This window comes from Palaemon carinicauda, chromosome 25 (genome assembly GCF_036898095.1).
Source record: "Palaemon carinicauda isolate YSFRI2023 chromosome 25, ASM3689809v2, whole genome shotgun sequence".
Lineage (NCBI taxonomy): Eukaryota > Metazoa > Arthropoda > Malacostraca > Decapoda > Palaemonidae > Palaemon > Palaemon carinicauda.
In genome coordinates this window covers 99,225,835-99,240,824 of record NC_090749.1, presented here as the reverse complement: position 1 = coordinate 99,240,824, position 14,990 = coordinate 99,225,835, and the positions used below count along the sequence as shown (strand labels likewise).

Genomic DNA, 14,990 nt, shown 5'->3' with positions numbered 1-14,990 from the left:
TGTTGCTCCGTTAACAAAAGATACCGATGTATTTTGATTGGGGGAAAGTAGAGTATGTTGCTCCGTTAACAAAAGATACCGATGTATTTTGATTGGGGGAAAGTAGAGTATGTTGCTCCGTTAACAAAAGATACCGATGTATTTTGATGGGGGAAAGTGAGTATGCTGCTCCGTTAAAGGGGAAAGTGAGTATGCTACTTTGTTAACAAAAGATACCGATGTATTTTGATGGGGGAAAGTGAGTATGTTGCTCTGTTAACAAAAGATACAGATGTATTTTGATTGGGGGAAAGTGAGTATGTTGCTCCGTTAACAAAAGATACCGATGTATTTTGATTGGGGGAAAGTGAGTATGCTGCTCCGTTAACAAAAGATACCGATGTATTTTGATGGGGGAAAGTGAGTATGCTGCTCCGTTAAAGGGGAAAGTGAGTATGCTGCTTTGTTAACAAAAGATACCGATGTATTTTGATGGGGGAAAGTGAGTATGTTGCTCTGTTAACAAAAGATACAGATGTATTTTGATTTGGGGAAAGTGAGTATGGTGCTCCGTTAACAAAAGATACCGATGTATTTTGATTGGGGGAAAGTGAGTATGGTGCTCCGTTAACAAAAGATACCGATGTATTTTGATTGGGGGAAAGTGAGTATGGTGCTCCGTTAACAAAAGATACCGATGTATTTTGATTGGGGGAAAGTAGAGTATGTTGCTCCGTTAACAAAAGATACCGATGTATTTTGATTGGGGGAAAGTAGAGTATGTTGCTCCGTTAACAAAAGATACCGATGTATTTTGATTGGGGGAAAGTAGAGTATGTTGCTCCGTTAACAAAAGATACCGATGTATTTTGATTGGGGGAAAGTAGAGTACTGTATGTTGCTCCGTTAACAAAAGATACCGATGTATTTTGATGGGGGAAAGTGAGTATGCTGCTCCGTTAAAGGGGAAAGTGAGTATGCTACTTTGTTAACAAAAGATACCGATGTATTTTGATGGGGGAAAGTGAGTATGTTGCTCTGTTAACAAAAGATACAGATGTATTTTGATTTGGGGAAAGTGAGTATGTTGCTCCGTTAACAAAAGATACCGATGTATTTTGATTGGGGGAAAGTGAGTATGGTGCTCCGTTAACAAAAGATACCGATGTATTTTGATTGGGGGAAAGTGAGTATGTTGCTCCGTTAACAAAAGATACCGATGTATTTTGATTGGGGGAAAGTAGAGTATGTTGCTCCGTTAACAAAAGATACCGATGTATTTTGATTGGGGGAAAGTAGAGTATGTTGCTCCGTTAACAAAAGATACCGATGTATTTTGATTGGGGGAAAGTAGAGTATGTTGCTCCGTTAACAAAAGATACCGATGTATTTTGATTGGGGGAAAGTAGAGTATGTTGCTCCGTTAACAAAAGATACCGATGTATTTTGATGGGGGAAAGTGAGTATGCTGCTCCGTTAAAGGGGAAAGTGAGTATGCTGCTTTGTTAACAAAAGATACCGATGTATTTTGATGGGGGAAAGTGAGTATGTTGCTCTGTTAACAAAAGATACAGATGTATTTTGATTTGGGGAAAGTGAGTATGGTGCTCCGTTAACAAAAGATACCGATGTATTTTGATTGGGGGAAAGTGAGTATGGTGCTCCGTTAACAAAAGATACCGATGTATTTTGATTGGGGGAAAGTGAGTATGGTGCTCCGTTAACAAAAGATACCGATGTATTTTGATTGGGGGAAAGTGAGTATGGTGCTCCGTTAACAAAAGATACCGATGTATTTTGATTGGGGGAAAGTAGAGTATGTTGCTCCGTTAACAAAAGATACCGATGTATTTTGATTGGGGGAAAGTAGAGTATGTTGCTCCGTTAACAAAAGATACCGATGTATTTTGATGGGGGAAAGTGAGTATGCTGCTCCGTTAAAGGGGAAAGTGAGTATGCTGCTTTGTTAACAAAAGATACCGATGTATTTTGATTGGGGGAAAGTGAGTATGTTGCTCCGTTAACAAAAGATACCGATGTATTTTGATTGGGGGAAAGTGAGTATGCTGCTCCGTTAACAAAAGATACCGATGTATTTTGATGGGGGAAAGTGAGTATGCTGCTCCGTTAAAGGGGAAAGTGAGTATGCTGCTTTGTTAACAAAAGATACCGATGTATTTTGATGGGGGAAAGTGAGTATGTTGCTCTGTTAACAAAAGATACAGATGTATTTTGATTTGGGGAAAGTGAGTATGGTGCTCCGTTAACAAAAGATACCGATGTATTTTGATTGGGGGAAAGTGAGTATGGTGCTCCGTTAACAAAAGATACCGATGTATTTTGATTGGGGGAAAGTGAGTATGTTGCTCCGTTAACAAAAGATACCGATGTATTTTGATTGGGGGAAAGTGAGTATGGTGCTCCGTTAACAAAAGATACCGATGTATTTTGATTGGGGGAAAGTAGAGTATGTTGCTCCGTTAACAAAAGATACCGATGTATTTTGATTGAGGGAAAGTGAGTATGGTGCTCCGTTAACAAAAGATACCGATGTATTTTGATTGGGGGAAAGTAGAGTATGTTGCTCCGTTAACAAAAGATACCGATGTATTTTGATTGGGGGAAAGTGAGTATGTTGCTCCGTTAACAAAAGATACCGATGTATTTTGATTGGGGGAAAGTGAGTATGTTGCTCCGTTAACAAAAGATACCGATGTATTTTGATTGGGGGAAAGTGAGTATGTTGCTCCGTTAACAAAAGATACCGATGAATTTTGATTGGGGGAAAGTGAGTATGCTGCTCCGTTAACAAAAGATACCGATGTATTTTGATGGGGGAAAGTGAGTATGCTGCTCCGTTAAAGGGGAAAGTGAGTATGCTGCTTTGTTAACAAAAGATACCGATGTATTTTGATGGGGGAAAGTGAGTATGTTGCTCTGTTAACAAAAGATACAGATGTATTTTGATGGGGAAAGTGAGTATGTTGCTTTGTTATCAAAAGATACAGATGTATTTTGATGGGGGAAAGTGAGTATGTTGCTCTGTTAACAAAAGATACAGATGTATTTTGATGGGGGAAAGTAAGTATGTTGCTTTGTTAACAAAAGATACAGATTTATATTAATGGGGAAAGTTAACATGTTACTTGGTTGACAAAAGATAAAAATGCAATTATATTAGAAAAAGAGCATGTTGCTGAGGTAACAAAAGAAAATGTCTTTTAATAGAAAAGGGGAATATATTGTCTAGCTTTTAAAATATGAAGACTGTACTTTATTTTCTTTTAGATACATTTTATCAGCTCAACATAAGATTGATAGACAGAGTCAACACTCAGTTGTATGGAAATGGTTACTACATCTACACAAATTATATCTTTCTGAACAGTTATGTTGCTAAGGTTGTTGTTTCTGTAAACGTCACTGTAAATGGTGTTATCCTTCAGATATTCATAAAAGATATCCATTATCAAACACTTTATTGATACCCTCTATTCCCAGAAACAATTGTTGACAATGTCCCGATCGAAAATGGGTATATATCAACAACGCCTCCCGCTCTCCAGTTGAATCTGGGTGAAAAAATCGCAGTCTTAGCCAACTCTGAGCGATGTGGGAGGCAGATATTTGAGGTTCTCCAAGCAGGTGACCTTGATGTGAGGTAAGTTGCAGCGAAAGACTCTTGAGTTTACTTTTTTCCCATTTATTGTGTACTGCTTTGGAAGAGTATATATTTACTTGTACAACATTCAAATATATTTTGATGTACTGTAACACTATGGTGTCCTTGGTCAATTTAGATTGGTTAGAAATAAAGGTATGTATGGATGGGAAGCCACAAATAATCGGAGTCCAAGTCTTATGTTAGTCAATAGAGGGCCGTCAGAATTTGATGCATTTACTTGGTGGAGCCTGGTCAAAGATTGACCCATTGGAAGTGCAACTCTTGTATGGATTTTTAACATGATTCCACAAAAGATTGGCCTCGTGACTCGGAGAAGGTATCTCTCGTTGAGATAGGTCCATCTCTTGAGACAAAATTAGCAAAATCTTTGAAACCAGGAGCGGGGAAAGAAACTCAAACTCCCTGACACAGAAGGGCCAAGGAGGAAAATCACTATTAAAAAAGGACTCGGGAAGTGGCTGAATTGAGAAACTAGGGAACAAGACTTCAACATCAGGAGGGGTTTCTTGTTTTGGGACCCAACAAGAAGGACCAAAAAAAAATCACCTCTTGAAAGATTGATATGAAGGATAAGATTTGTATCGTCTCTTGAAATCATGCACAAATGTTTATAGTGTTTTGACAAAGTGAGTTCCCTCCTAGGATAGAGAAGAGTCTTGTGCTCTGGTTATAAGTGTGTATAATTGGTCTGCAGGATATTGCTTCTACCACAAAAGAGTGATCTTTTAAACCAATGAAAACTAGTGAACATTCTAAACTAAATAGGCTGTGACTTGAGGATGCTGTAATAGGTATATTGTTTTACTGGAGGCAATACATCTCAGGAGTAGAAATTTCCTCACCATGAAAACAGAAATTGTAATTTTCCTCTCAGTGTGACATAAGATTTGATTAATAAAGAACACATATATGTATGTATGTATATATGGAGTAATTATTATTTGATGTCAATTCTGCGATTGAACAGGTTGTTGGATACATCGAAATGCAACATGACGGACGTGAGAGGATGGGCAAACGCCGAACGGGTCGTACAGGTGAGATGGTGTCTGCTCCTCCTCCTTCTTCCCAATGTGGAATATTCCTAATACTTCTGTTACTTGGTTTTTAATGAACTTCTTTCCATTATGGTGTAGAACAATTTATGGTTTTGATTGTGGCTTATCATCTTCAGCCTGCTCGGAAAAAGTACTCTTTGATATTGGCATACTACTTAAGAATAACTCCACTTGTCATTTTACCATTCATCAGTCAGCCTTTCTTAGTTACTGTATCCAGAATAATAATAATAATATCATTCGGAAAGGACTGAAATTGAAATGATATATTTCTACCTTGTTTCCATCAGGAATGTAGAGCGGCAGCTATGCTATCCGGAGATCTTACTGAGGGAGAGGGCATCTTCATTGGTATTGACTTCTTCGTCGAAATAACTCCTGGGAAGTAAGAGTCGGGTTTCGCATCGTCATCACTTTTCTGTTTTTACTGGTTTACGGAAGGAAATCTTCATTTGTATTTATTTTATTCTAAAAAAAATCGACAGTTTAGTTGGTATCATACAAGTCTCTCTGGGAAATACGGTAGTTATATTTGAGTCTAGGTAAAGCAAATGCTACGCCAGTAATGTAGGACATAAAATACCGTTCAATTTGCGTTCTTGTCAGTTGTTCTTACTAACAATAACGGTAAATCATTGAAGCTGTTTCTTTTTGTGTGATAAAATTTACCCAGACTTAATATATATTTTTACACTGTTTAATAACTACAAATAGAATTATATTGAAATATGTAACTGCCACTGATCTATACTGTAGATTCAGTTAAAGCGAGATGAAATAGTACAGCACCTGGTCTTCTCAGGGTTCATGGTTTTGGGCCATGTTTTGAGAACAGCAGCTATACTGATTGCTAACATCGCTTGGTAACAGGGCACTAACAAGATATGCACTTACTTCCAATATAAATAACGAACAAAATAGTCTATGTTATTTCACTAACTTGAAACTCCTTTTCAGGTGGTTTGCCGTAACCCAGCTATATTTATATAACATGAAAAAAGATATCTCTGTATTCGTCTACACACCGTTAGTACCTGTACCAGCCGAGTACATTATCAAATCTTCAGATCCAAATGAGCCAGTTCAAATACAGGTAAGACTAGATGGTTAGGCAGTTGGAGCCATTAGTTATTAGTTAGCGACTACCTTGTTGCAATGCAACGGTGTCTACGGAAAAGCCTATTCGGATGGCTAGTCCAAACTCTGTGGACAGGTAATTTTCTCTCTGCCTCCCCCTAGTAATATACGGTGTTTGTCTGTTCATTACATGACTTTTATGACCTAATTAACAGTTGTTCCATAACTGAAATACAAACCACTCTATTTAATATGGGTAATTACTTTCGGCGTAGCTGAAATGACGAGCCATTAGAAATTTAACGAGGGTTAACTACCCCACCGCTAGTTAGTGGGGGGTAGGGAGGGTAGCCTGGTAACCCCCCTTACACACCTGTGTGCTGAGCTCACTTTACTATCGGCTCGGGTGGTAGTCGGACATGTCCGCTTTCACCCTCGCCTCTTTGACAGCCATTAATGCTTTTGTCTTTTTACTTACTTTTTCTTATACTGTACTTGTAATATATATATAAACATTCTTTATGTTTATGTATATATTTGTGTATAGAAATGTAGCAAGTTTTCTTTTCATTGTTTGTGCTGTGTGTGTAATGTACGACAACGACACCTGCGTAGTGCAAGGCCACCACGGTTCCACGTCATGGGGTATGGCCTCTCCCTCTTGGTCCAGCAGTTTTTCCCTCGGCTTTTCCGTTAACTCGGCCGCCGTGGGGAATCGTCATCGCTGGACTTTCTTCATTCATCTATTATCTTCGCTGTTCCTCCTTTCCTACGGGGAACTTGGATTCTCAGCGAAGGGAATGTGGGAGTTTATTTTGACTACGGTCTCTCTCTCTACTCGAGGTCGTTCACCCCTTACTATTACTACGTACTACTACGGAAGCTCCTTTCCCGTTGCGGGTTGGGTTGCTATTCCGTTTATTTCTCAATTATTTTTAATGAAATCTAATGGTATATTTAACTTTTCAGCTTTCTCTGTGGGGAACACTTCCCTTCGGGGGGTCAGCGGTTCTCACTATTAGTGAACATTCTTAGATGATTTAGATAATTATAATTCTGTTTTTATTAATTTCTCCACCCTCCCCCTTCTCCCGTGAATGTCATTGGGGGAGGAGGGCGCATACTTAATTCTTAATTCTTATTTTTGCTATTCCCTCACGGTTACTCTTCGGAGTTCCTCTCTGGGGAATTTCTGTTAAAATCATTTTTAATTTTATTTTCCCAGTTAACTATGTAGTTTTACTTCGTTTGACTAAAGAGTGCCAACGAAGCAGAGCTGTCCTGTTTGTGCCTGGAGAGTCTGCTGTTGTGCCATCCATCAAGGGACGTCGTCATGGGCGTTATCTCTTCTCTTAGAAGTTCTCCCGTGACAACATGCCAGCACTTCAGATCATCTTAGAATGCTAAAGGAGGTTCGCCTCCAGGGGTTGGGTAACTTCCCTTCCAAAGGAGGTTCCCTCCCAAGGTGTGAGATCTTCTCCCTGTAGAGGGAGAATTTCTCATACCTTAATAATTCAGCGCCGTCGACTACTGTGCTGCTCTTCGGCCAGACTTTCTCCCCCCTTGCTGAGTTTCTCTTCCTTCAGGGGTGGAGCACAGTCTTGGCAAGTCTCTTCTACGAAGTGTTCACCTCTCTAGTTCGCGAGAGAGGCCACTCATAGAGACTCCTCTTTGGAGGATTGCTCCTTATAGGTCAGCTTGCTGATCCAACGGCCCTAAAGGGCACCATCACCAGTGTCTTCAAGTCTCTTCTACGAAGTGTTCACCTCTCTCGTTCGCGAGAGAGGGCACTCATAGAGACTCCTCTTCGGAGGATTGTTCCTGATTAGATCAGCTTGCTGATCCGGACCTCTCCGCAGAATTGTTCGCCATCTCCTAGACCTGCTGATCTGCCGTCTCCGTCCCTGACTGCTGACGCGCTGTTGGCACCATCGCATCCTGTTGTTAACAGGCATCGATCCCTTCGGGGAAAAAAGGGCGTATGGGCAAATACTGCACATACTTCCCTTAAGCGCCAGATCTCCCCTGCGCGCCAACGTTCACCTGCACATCAGCGCACATTTTTGGAGTTTCCTGAGATACCGCTCAGGTGCTCACCAGTGCTTCAGCCTGCGAGTGTCTCCAAGTCTTTTCTACGAAGGCCACCTCTCCCGTTTGCGGGAGAGGTGTCTCATAGAGACCCCGCCTCGGAGGATCAAGCAGAGCCTCCAGTGATGATCGACCTGTCAGCTGACCCTTCAACCTAGCGCGTGAAGTGCGCATGCGCTCGCCGACGATCTTCGTACGCGCGCAAGCGCCGACAATCTTCCTTCGAGCGCAAGCGCTAACGATCTTCCTGCACGTGTAAGCGCCGACGATCGTCCACGCGCGGGCACCGATGGTTTCCCGCGTGCGCTCGCCGATCTTCTAACGCACGCAAGCGCCGACGATCTTTTCCGCGCGCGGGTACCGATGGTCTCCCGCGCGTGCGCCAACAGTCTTATGCGCTCGCGCGTGCGCCAATAGTCTTATGCGCTCGCGTGTGCGCCAATAGTCTTATGCGCTCACGCGTGCGCCAATAGTCTTATGCGCTCGCGAGCACTGATAGTCTTTCGCGCTCACGCCAATGGTCATGTGCGCGCTTGCGCGTGCCAACAAACTCGTACGCACGCGAGCCGATAGCCGCACGGGCTCTTCATTCTGATCCTGCACGTCAATCTGATTCCTGCGTACTCTATGAAGTCTCGCCCGCAGCGCTTCAACATCCTCCCGCTCGTGACCCCAGGGTATTCCCGCACGCCCGCGCAACAGCGCTTCGACAGTCTCGCGCGTGACCCCCAGGTATTCCCCATCGCACGAGCGCCAGCGCACTTCCTAGTGCAATCGCCAATACCATCCCCGCGCGAGGGTACCGGACAACGCGCGGTAAGGGCGCCATCGCCACAATTCCCTCCTCCCCCCCAAGCACATAACATAGTGCTTGCTGGTAGGGGGGAAGGTTACAGAAAGGCCCAGGGACATGCTATCCTTATCTTTTTACAGGCGACATCCTCTCCAAAGGAAGTGTCTGACAGCACAGCCGGCAACCTGGTTTGGGACTCTAATCAGAGCGGTAGCACAGGCATTCAAGCTGTTCTCTCTGAGTTGAGCCACAAATCCTTGGCTGCAGCTACTCCCCCGAAGAGGAAAAGAGGAGTGTCGGACGAGGTAACTGCTCCGAGGACGTAGCTATCTCCTCGTAAGTCTTCGAGGCAGGCACCCTCCCCCATCAGACTTTTCTCCCTCCCCTTCGGACGAAGATTTCCCGTCCTCAGGAGAGTCACGTGAGGTGAGACGTTCCCCCATCACACCATTGAGGGAAACCCCACCTCGCGAGGTAAAGTCTTCTCGAATAAGGGTGGAGAAGAGCCTGCCTCCGTCATTGTTGGAGTCCTGTATCCCTCCCGGGAGTGAGTCAAAGGACTCCAACACAATATCGGGAGTCCCCTAGCACCGAAATCTACAGGTTCAGATATTCTTCCGTAATGGGAACGAACCTGTTTGAGCCTAAGGACGTGAAGCAGGCTGCAGAGAGGTGGAGGAAGTCATCACCAAGACTCCCTCATACATAGGGCTTTGACATTCAAGCCCTATAAACCTCCAGCACCTCAGCAGCCATGTCCCACCAAGACAACGGCAGCGAAGACAGTGGGGTCTAAGCCCTTTCCGGTCAAGGACAAGAAAGGCAAGAAGTCCCCCAGGAGAGGGAAGAATCCTAGAAGGAGCAGCCGAGGTCGCAAATGCTAGGATTGGCAGTTCCCCTGTATGTCCGCCAGTGGCGGGATATCTACAAGGTTGCGCAGACAGGTTGCAGCAACTCAGGGCTGTTTCCTGGACGATTTCCGTAATCAGTCAGGGATATCGCGTCCTGTTCACAACATCTCTACCTACCCTGAGGACGAATCCGGTGTCATTTAGCACCCTTGCCATGGGATCAGCAAGGGGGCAAACTCTGTGGGCAGAGGTCCAGATTAAAGCAAACTCCGGTCACCATGGAGATCGCAGACACAGTCAGTCTTGCAGTAAACCGCAAGACTTCTTGTGTATACTGGACCTGAAGGACGCGTACTTCCAGATCCCAGTCCATTCGTCTTCAAGGAAGTACTTAGGATTCAGCATAGACAACAAGGAGTACCAGTTCAAGGTGCTGTGTTTCGGTCTCTCCACAGCACCACAGGGTTTCACCAGTGTTCACCCTAATATCATTGTGGGCACTCAGGATCGGCATTCCCTCTTTGACACCGAGACAAACTTCTAGGACTTTGCCAGGATCTAAGGATCATGGTAAGTCTCGAGAAGTCCGCTCTGCTGCCCAATCAAAGACTGGTTCACCTAGGCATGATTATAGACACCAATCTGCATAAGGCCTTTCCATCAGACGACAGGAGAGCAAGGCTGAGAAGAGTCACAAGCCCTTTCCTCAGACGAGAAGAGCTTCCAACCCAATCGTGGTTACGTCTCCTCGGTCACCTTTCACCCTTGGCTCGTCTAGTTCTCAACGGTCGCCTCAGGATGAGGTCTCTCCAGGGGCAACTCACGTCCTAGTGGAATCAAGGCTGCGATTCCCCGGACATCATGATCCCTATGGATCCTGTGGAACGGACGAACCGCCAGTGGTGGGTGACAGGCGAGAACCTACGAAGAAGAATGGATCTTCTCGTTCTTTCCCTCGGATTGGATGCTGTTTTTGGACACCTCAAAGGACGGGGGGGGGGGGGGGGGGGGACGTTCTGTATCACAGGACCTCAGGCCTGTGGTCAGAATCGGAAAAGTGCCTCCATATAAATCTGCTAGAGATGAAGACCGTCTTCCTGGCCCTTCAACAGTTCCAACAAGGACCTGGCGGATCACTCTGTGGTGTGATGAGCTACAACATCACAGCAGTGGCTTACATCTACAAGCAAGGAGGTACCTTTTCAAAGCAGCTATCCCATCTCTCAGTAGAGATGCTGAGATAGACCGAAGTCCACTCGATTCCTCTATCGGCTCGCTTCATTCCAGACAAAGGGAATGTGCTCGCTGACAGTCGGAGCAGAGCGTCTCAGATAATGAGTACTGAGTGGTCCTTGGATCATCCAGTAGCCAACAAAGTCCTGACTTTGTGGGGTTACCCGACTGTGGATCGGTTAACTACAGCGCTGAACTTCAAGCTCCCGCTCTATTGCCCCCCAGTCCCAGATCCCAAGGCACTCTGGCAAGATGCCTTCCAACAACGGTGGGACAGCACCGACGTGTACGCTTTTCCTCCGTTCTGTCTGATGAGGGGGTTGCTCAACAAGATCAGAATATCGGTCAATCTCTCGATGACCCTTTATAGCTACGCTATGGTATCACACAGAATGGTTTCCGGACTTTCCGCAACTCCTAACGGAACTTCCGGGAGAACTCCTTCTGCGACACAAACTACTCAAACAACCACATGCCAACATCTTTCACAAAGCCGTAGCGACTGGAGACTATTCAGTATCTCCTCACTAAGAGAGGATTGTCGGAACAAGTTGTGAACGGGATGTCTGGACACCTGCGTAGGTCATCTGCAGGGGTTCTACCAGGCAAAGTGGCGAGTTTTCTGTGGTTGGAGTCGTGAAGGGGTATCTCTCCACTCGATACCACTATTCCAGCAATAGCGAAGCTCTTCGTATATTTGCGGGAAGAATGCGCCTTTCAGTCTCGCCAATGAAAGGCTATCGCTCAGCCTGGCCTTCAGGCTCAAAGAAGTGGACATTTCTTCCTCGCTGGAACTTTTCCCACTCAAATAAAGATATGATCTTACCTGCCCTCAGTCGGAAGTGAGACCTCCTCCATGGAACATGGTTCGAGTTCTCAGGCCTCTTAAGAGACCTCCCTACGAACTATTTCACCAGGCTTCAAATCACCACCTAACTTGGAAGGCGGTATTCCTACTAGCTTTGGCCTCGGCCAAGCGAGTCAGTGAACTTCATGGTCTCTCGTATGACATCGGCCATGCAAGGAGATGAGGGGAGGTAACGTTCAGATTCGTCTCTGAGTTTGTGGCTAAGACACAGTATCCGGGAGTGCCGGATCCTCGATTCGACTCTTTCCGGATTTCGAGTCTTTGTTCTGTAACGGATGACCCAGACCATCCCCTACTGTGTCCAGTAAGGAGTCTGAGGTTATATCTCAAAGAACGGCTGCATTCGTCCCCAAGTACAAGCTTTGTTTGTGAGCACTGGGAGAACAAAGAGGAGGGTCACCAAGAATACCATCTCGGCATGGATTCTTAGGGTGATCCATCTGTCCCTGAATCCTGACCCTCCTCCGTCATGTCGCCTTAGAGCGCATAATGTCAGGGGCGTAGCTACGTCCCTGGCCTTCAAGAAGAACTTAGTGACGCAGGTTCTACAAGCAGGGGTGTGGAAGCGTCAGACGACCTTCACAGCCCACTACCTGCAAGATGTGACCCACAGGAGGCCGATACGTTCTCTATCGGCTCTGTGGTGGCTGCACAACAGCTGGTTTAAACCTCAGGCTCCTTAATGGACAAGTAGCAGAAGGTTGAGGGCATTGTTACCCGGTTTTAGTCTGCATGAAAGAAAAGGTATGTCTGGCCCATATTTTTTTCTTCATCCTCCCCTCTCTTGGGGAAAGCAGCATCCTGGGTTCTCTGCACAGCTGACCTCAAACCACTGCAGGTAAACCATGTTTCCTTGTGTTCCTAGTATTAAGTTAATACTGTCACGTCCCCTTACCCTGACAAGGTGGTATTGGGAGAGTCCTAGCCTAAAGTTTCCATCTAAGAACTTCAGGTCAACTTCCTAGGACGAGTCACACATAATCCTTCACACACAGCTTATGTAGGCCGCAGCCCTTGCATAGCAAGGTGCGAGCGAGTTGCAGGGACTCTTTATTGTTGAGTGCTGACACACTCAGATAATGAGTCCCCGGGCAAAGCCAAAAGCTGGGACTTTTCCACCCTTCCCAAGGGTTGAGTCACCCATATTAAATAGCGTGGTTTGTATTTCAGTTACGGAACAAATGACAAATTCGGAGATAATTTGTATTTTTCCTAACTATACAAACCTTAGCTATTTTTTCAAACTTGCCCGCCAGCCCTATCCCCCATGAAGTCCTACCTCTAAGCAAAGTGAGCTCAGCACACAGGTGTGTGAGGGGAGAGTACCAGGCTACCCTCCCTACCCCCCGCTAACTAGCGGTGGGTTAGTAAACCCTCGTTAAATTTCTAATGGCTTGTCATTTCAGCTACGCCGAAAGTAATTACCCATATTAAATAGCTAAGGTTTGTATAGTTAGGAAAATTACAAATTATCTCTGAATTTGTCATTTTGATACCTGTATAAATTCATGTATGATTGTAATGAGTACCAAAAGAGTTTTCGTTAGGCTAACTTCATTTTAGGGCCAATTTCCAACTGCTTGGGACTGCTAACCCAAGGTTACTTCATCTCTAAAGGGACTGCTAACCCAAGGTTACTTCATCTCTAAACTTCCTTTGTCTTAGTCTAGGTGTTTGAGTTGGATGGATATCCTATCACATTAGGTTGTAACCCTGTATTGCTTTGGCCTGGAGTAATACTTAGGATTTTCCTTCGATAATTTCCAGGTACCGGACACTTGGTGGAACCTCCAGGGCGTGGGCAGACTCGGAGGATCAAGTGGCCTCAAAGCCTCTATACTTTCCCTTCAGGAGTCTTACCTCAATCTAATCAAGTCAAAGTCCTCCTAGCCTCGGAGGGTGAGCCTGGAGTCTTCGGAGCTGTGAGGCATAAAGGGATTTCTCATGCTTCTTGGAGCCAATTTTCTTAATTTTATGGGATTGCCTTTGCTATTTTCATCATTATTATTATGATTATTAATACTATTGCAGTCTCTACAAAATCACCACCAGAACTGTAGCTTAGTTATTCCTTGATTGTTATTATATTGTTATCACTAGTCTCTGAAATCAATACCAGTTTTATGTAGACTTTCATCATTATTATTATTATTATTATTATTATTATTATTATTATTATTACTATTATGAAATATATCTAATTTGTACTTTTTGTTTTCAACGCAACACAATGCATAGTTACTTCTCATTTCTGGTTTTTGGCTTGAAAGAAGATAAAAAGACTATTTGAAATACCTCTTATATATGATAGAATATCTAGCGTGTGTGAAAAATGTTTTAATGATTTAAGAATAAATACCTATAGCAGTAAGATAGACCGAATGGTGAATTGTGAAGAAGTGAAACAAGATGTTTTCATAGTATTTGACAAAATTGCTTTCTACTTTCCTGAGGTTTTAATGAATAGTATATAAGGATTTTATACTTTTTTGATATATCAGTGATGAAGTAGATTTTGAAAAGATTTTCACGTAAAACTATTTTTTCTTAAAGTATTTGAAAAATCTCTTCAATTTTCATATTGCACATAAGAATATTGATGGGTTGAAATCCTGCAGCAGCAGCAGTATTTTCTTGTGTATAGGATTTGATGTTTAATTGCTGCAGCAGGTAGCCTTCAATAAGAAGGGATAATGTAGTCAGACTGCAGGTAAATAAAGAAGTCCACACTTACCAGGATGAGAGACAATCCTGAATTATTTCTTAGAGTACCTTTATTTATTTACTTGAGTTTTGCCACTTTGATATTTTGGGCAAACACCTATTTTTCTATGCAAAAGAAAGACCGAGTTTGCCGGACTAGGATGCAAGATATCCAATTGAATAAAAGTGTTACAGATTACATAGTGCTTTCTTTAACCACCCCTCTGATTTTTCAATTCCCATGGTCGACACTTGTAAAGGGGACTGGATTCCAAATTAGGGCTATACTGCCGGGTGCTATGCCCAGTGAGGCCATTCAACCCAGCAGTTACATTGAAGTAAAGGATAGATGGTAGAAAGGAAGCAGGAACCGAGGTAAAGTAAAATGAAAGACCGTGCGAGGTAGCTGTTAGGTACTAACAGAGAAACGAGATGAATGCAAATGAAGTTTATTAAAAAAGACGAGCTTACATACAGAGAGGGAGAGCAAAATCGACACGAAATTCAAACGGCATGAAATATGCAATAACAAGCTTAAACAGGTGTCTATTATGAGTGCAGGGGCTGAGCGAGAGATGAAAAAAAAAAAAGGCAATGACGTTCAGTGTGCAAGCTTGTATGAAACACCTGCGGTACATGACTCCCCCCATGAATG

The 14,990-nt window shown here is 43.8% G+C and overlaps 1 protein-coding gene across 2 annotated transcripts in view; it reads left to right on the top strand.

Moving 5' to 3' along the window:
- LOC137618727 (uncharacterized) overlaps positions 1-14,534 on the top strand; it is a 142,771-nt gene extending 128,237 nt beyond the window's left edge. For both annotated transcript variants that reach the window (XM_068348896.1, XM_068348894.1), the window contains exons 64-68: positions 3,481-3,640; positions 4,632-4,701; positions 5,013-5,107; positions 5,680-5,815; positions 13,400-14,534. In XM_068348896.1, the coding sequence (XP_068204997.1) occupies positions 3,481-3,640; positions 4,632-4,701; positions 5,013-5,107; positions 5,680-5,815; positions 13,400-13,522 (584 nt within the window). In that variant the 3' untranslated portion in view covers positions 13,523-14,534. The remainder of the gene's footprint in view (positions 1-3,480; positions 3,641-4,631; positions 4,702-5,012; positions 5,108-5,679; positions 5,816-13,399) is intronic.
- Positions 14,535-14,990: the final 456 nt, after the last annotated feature.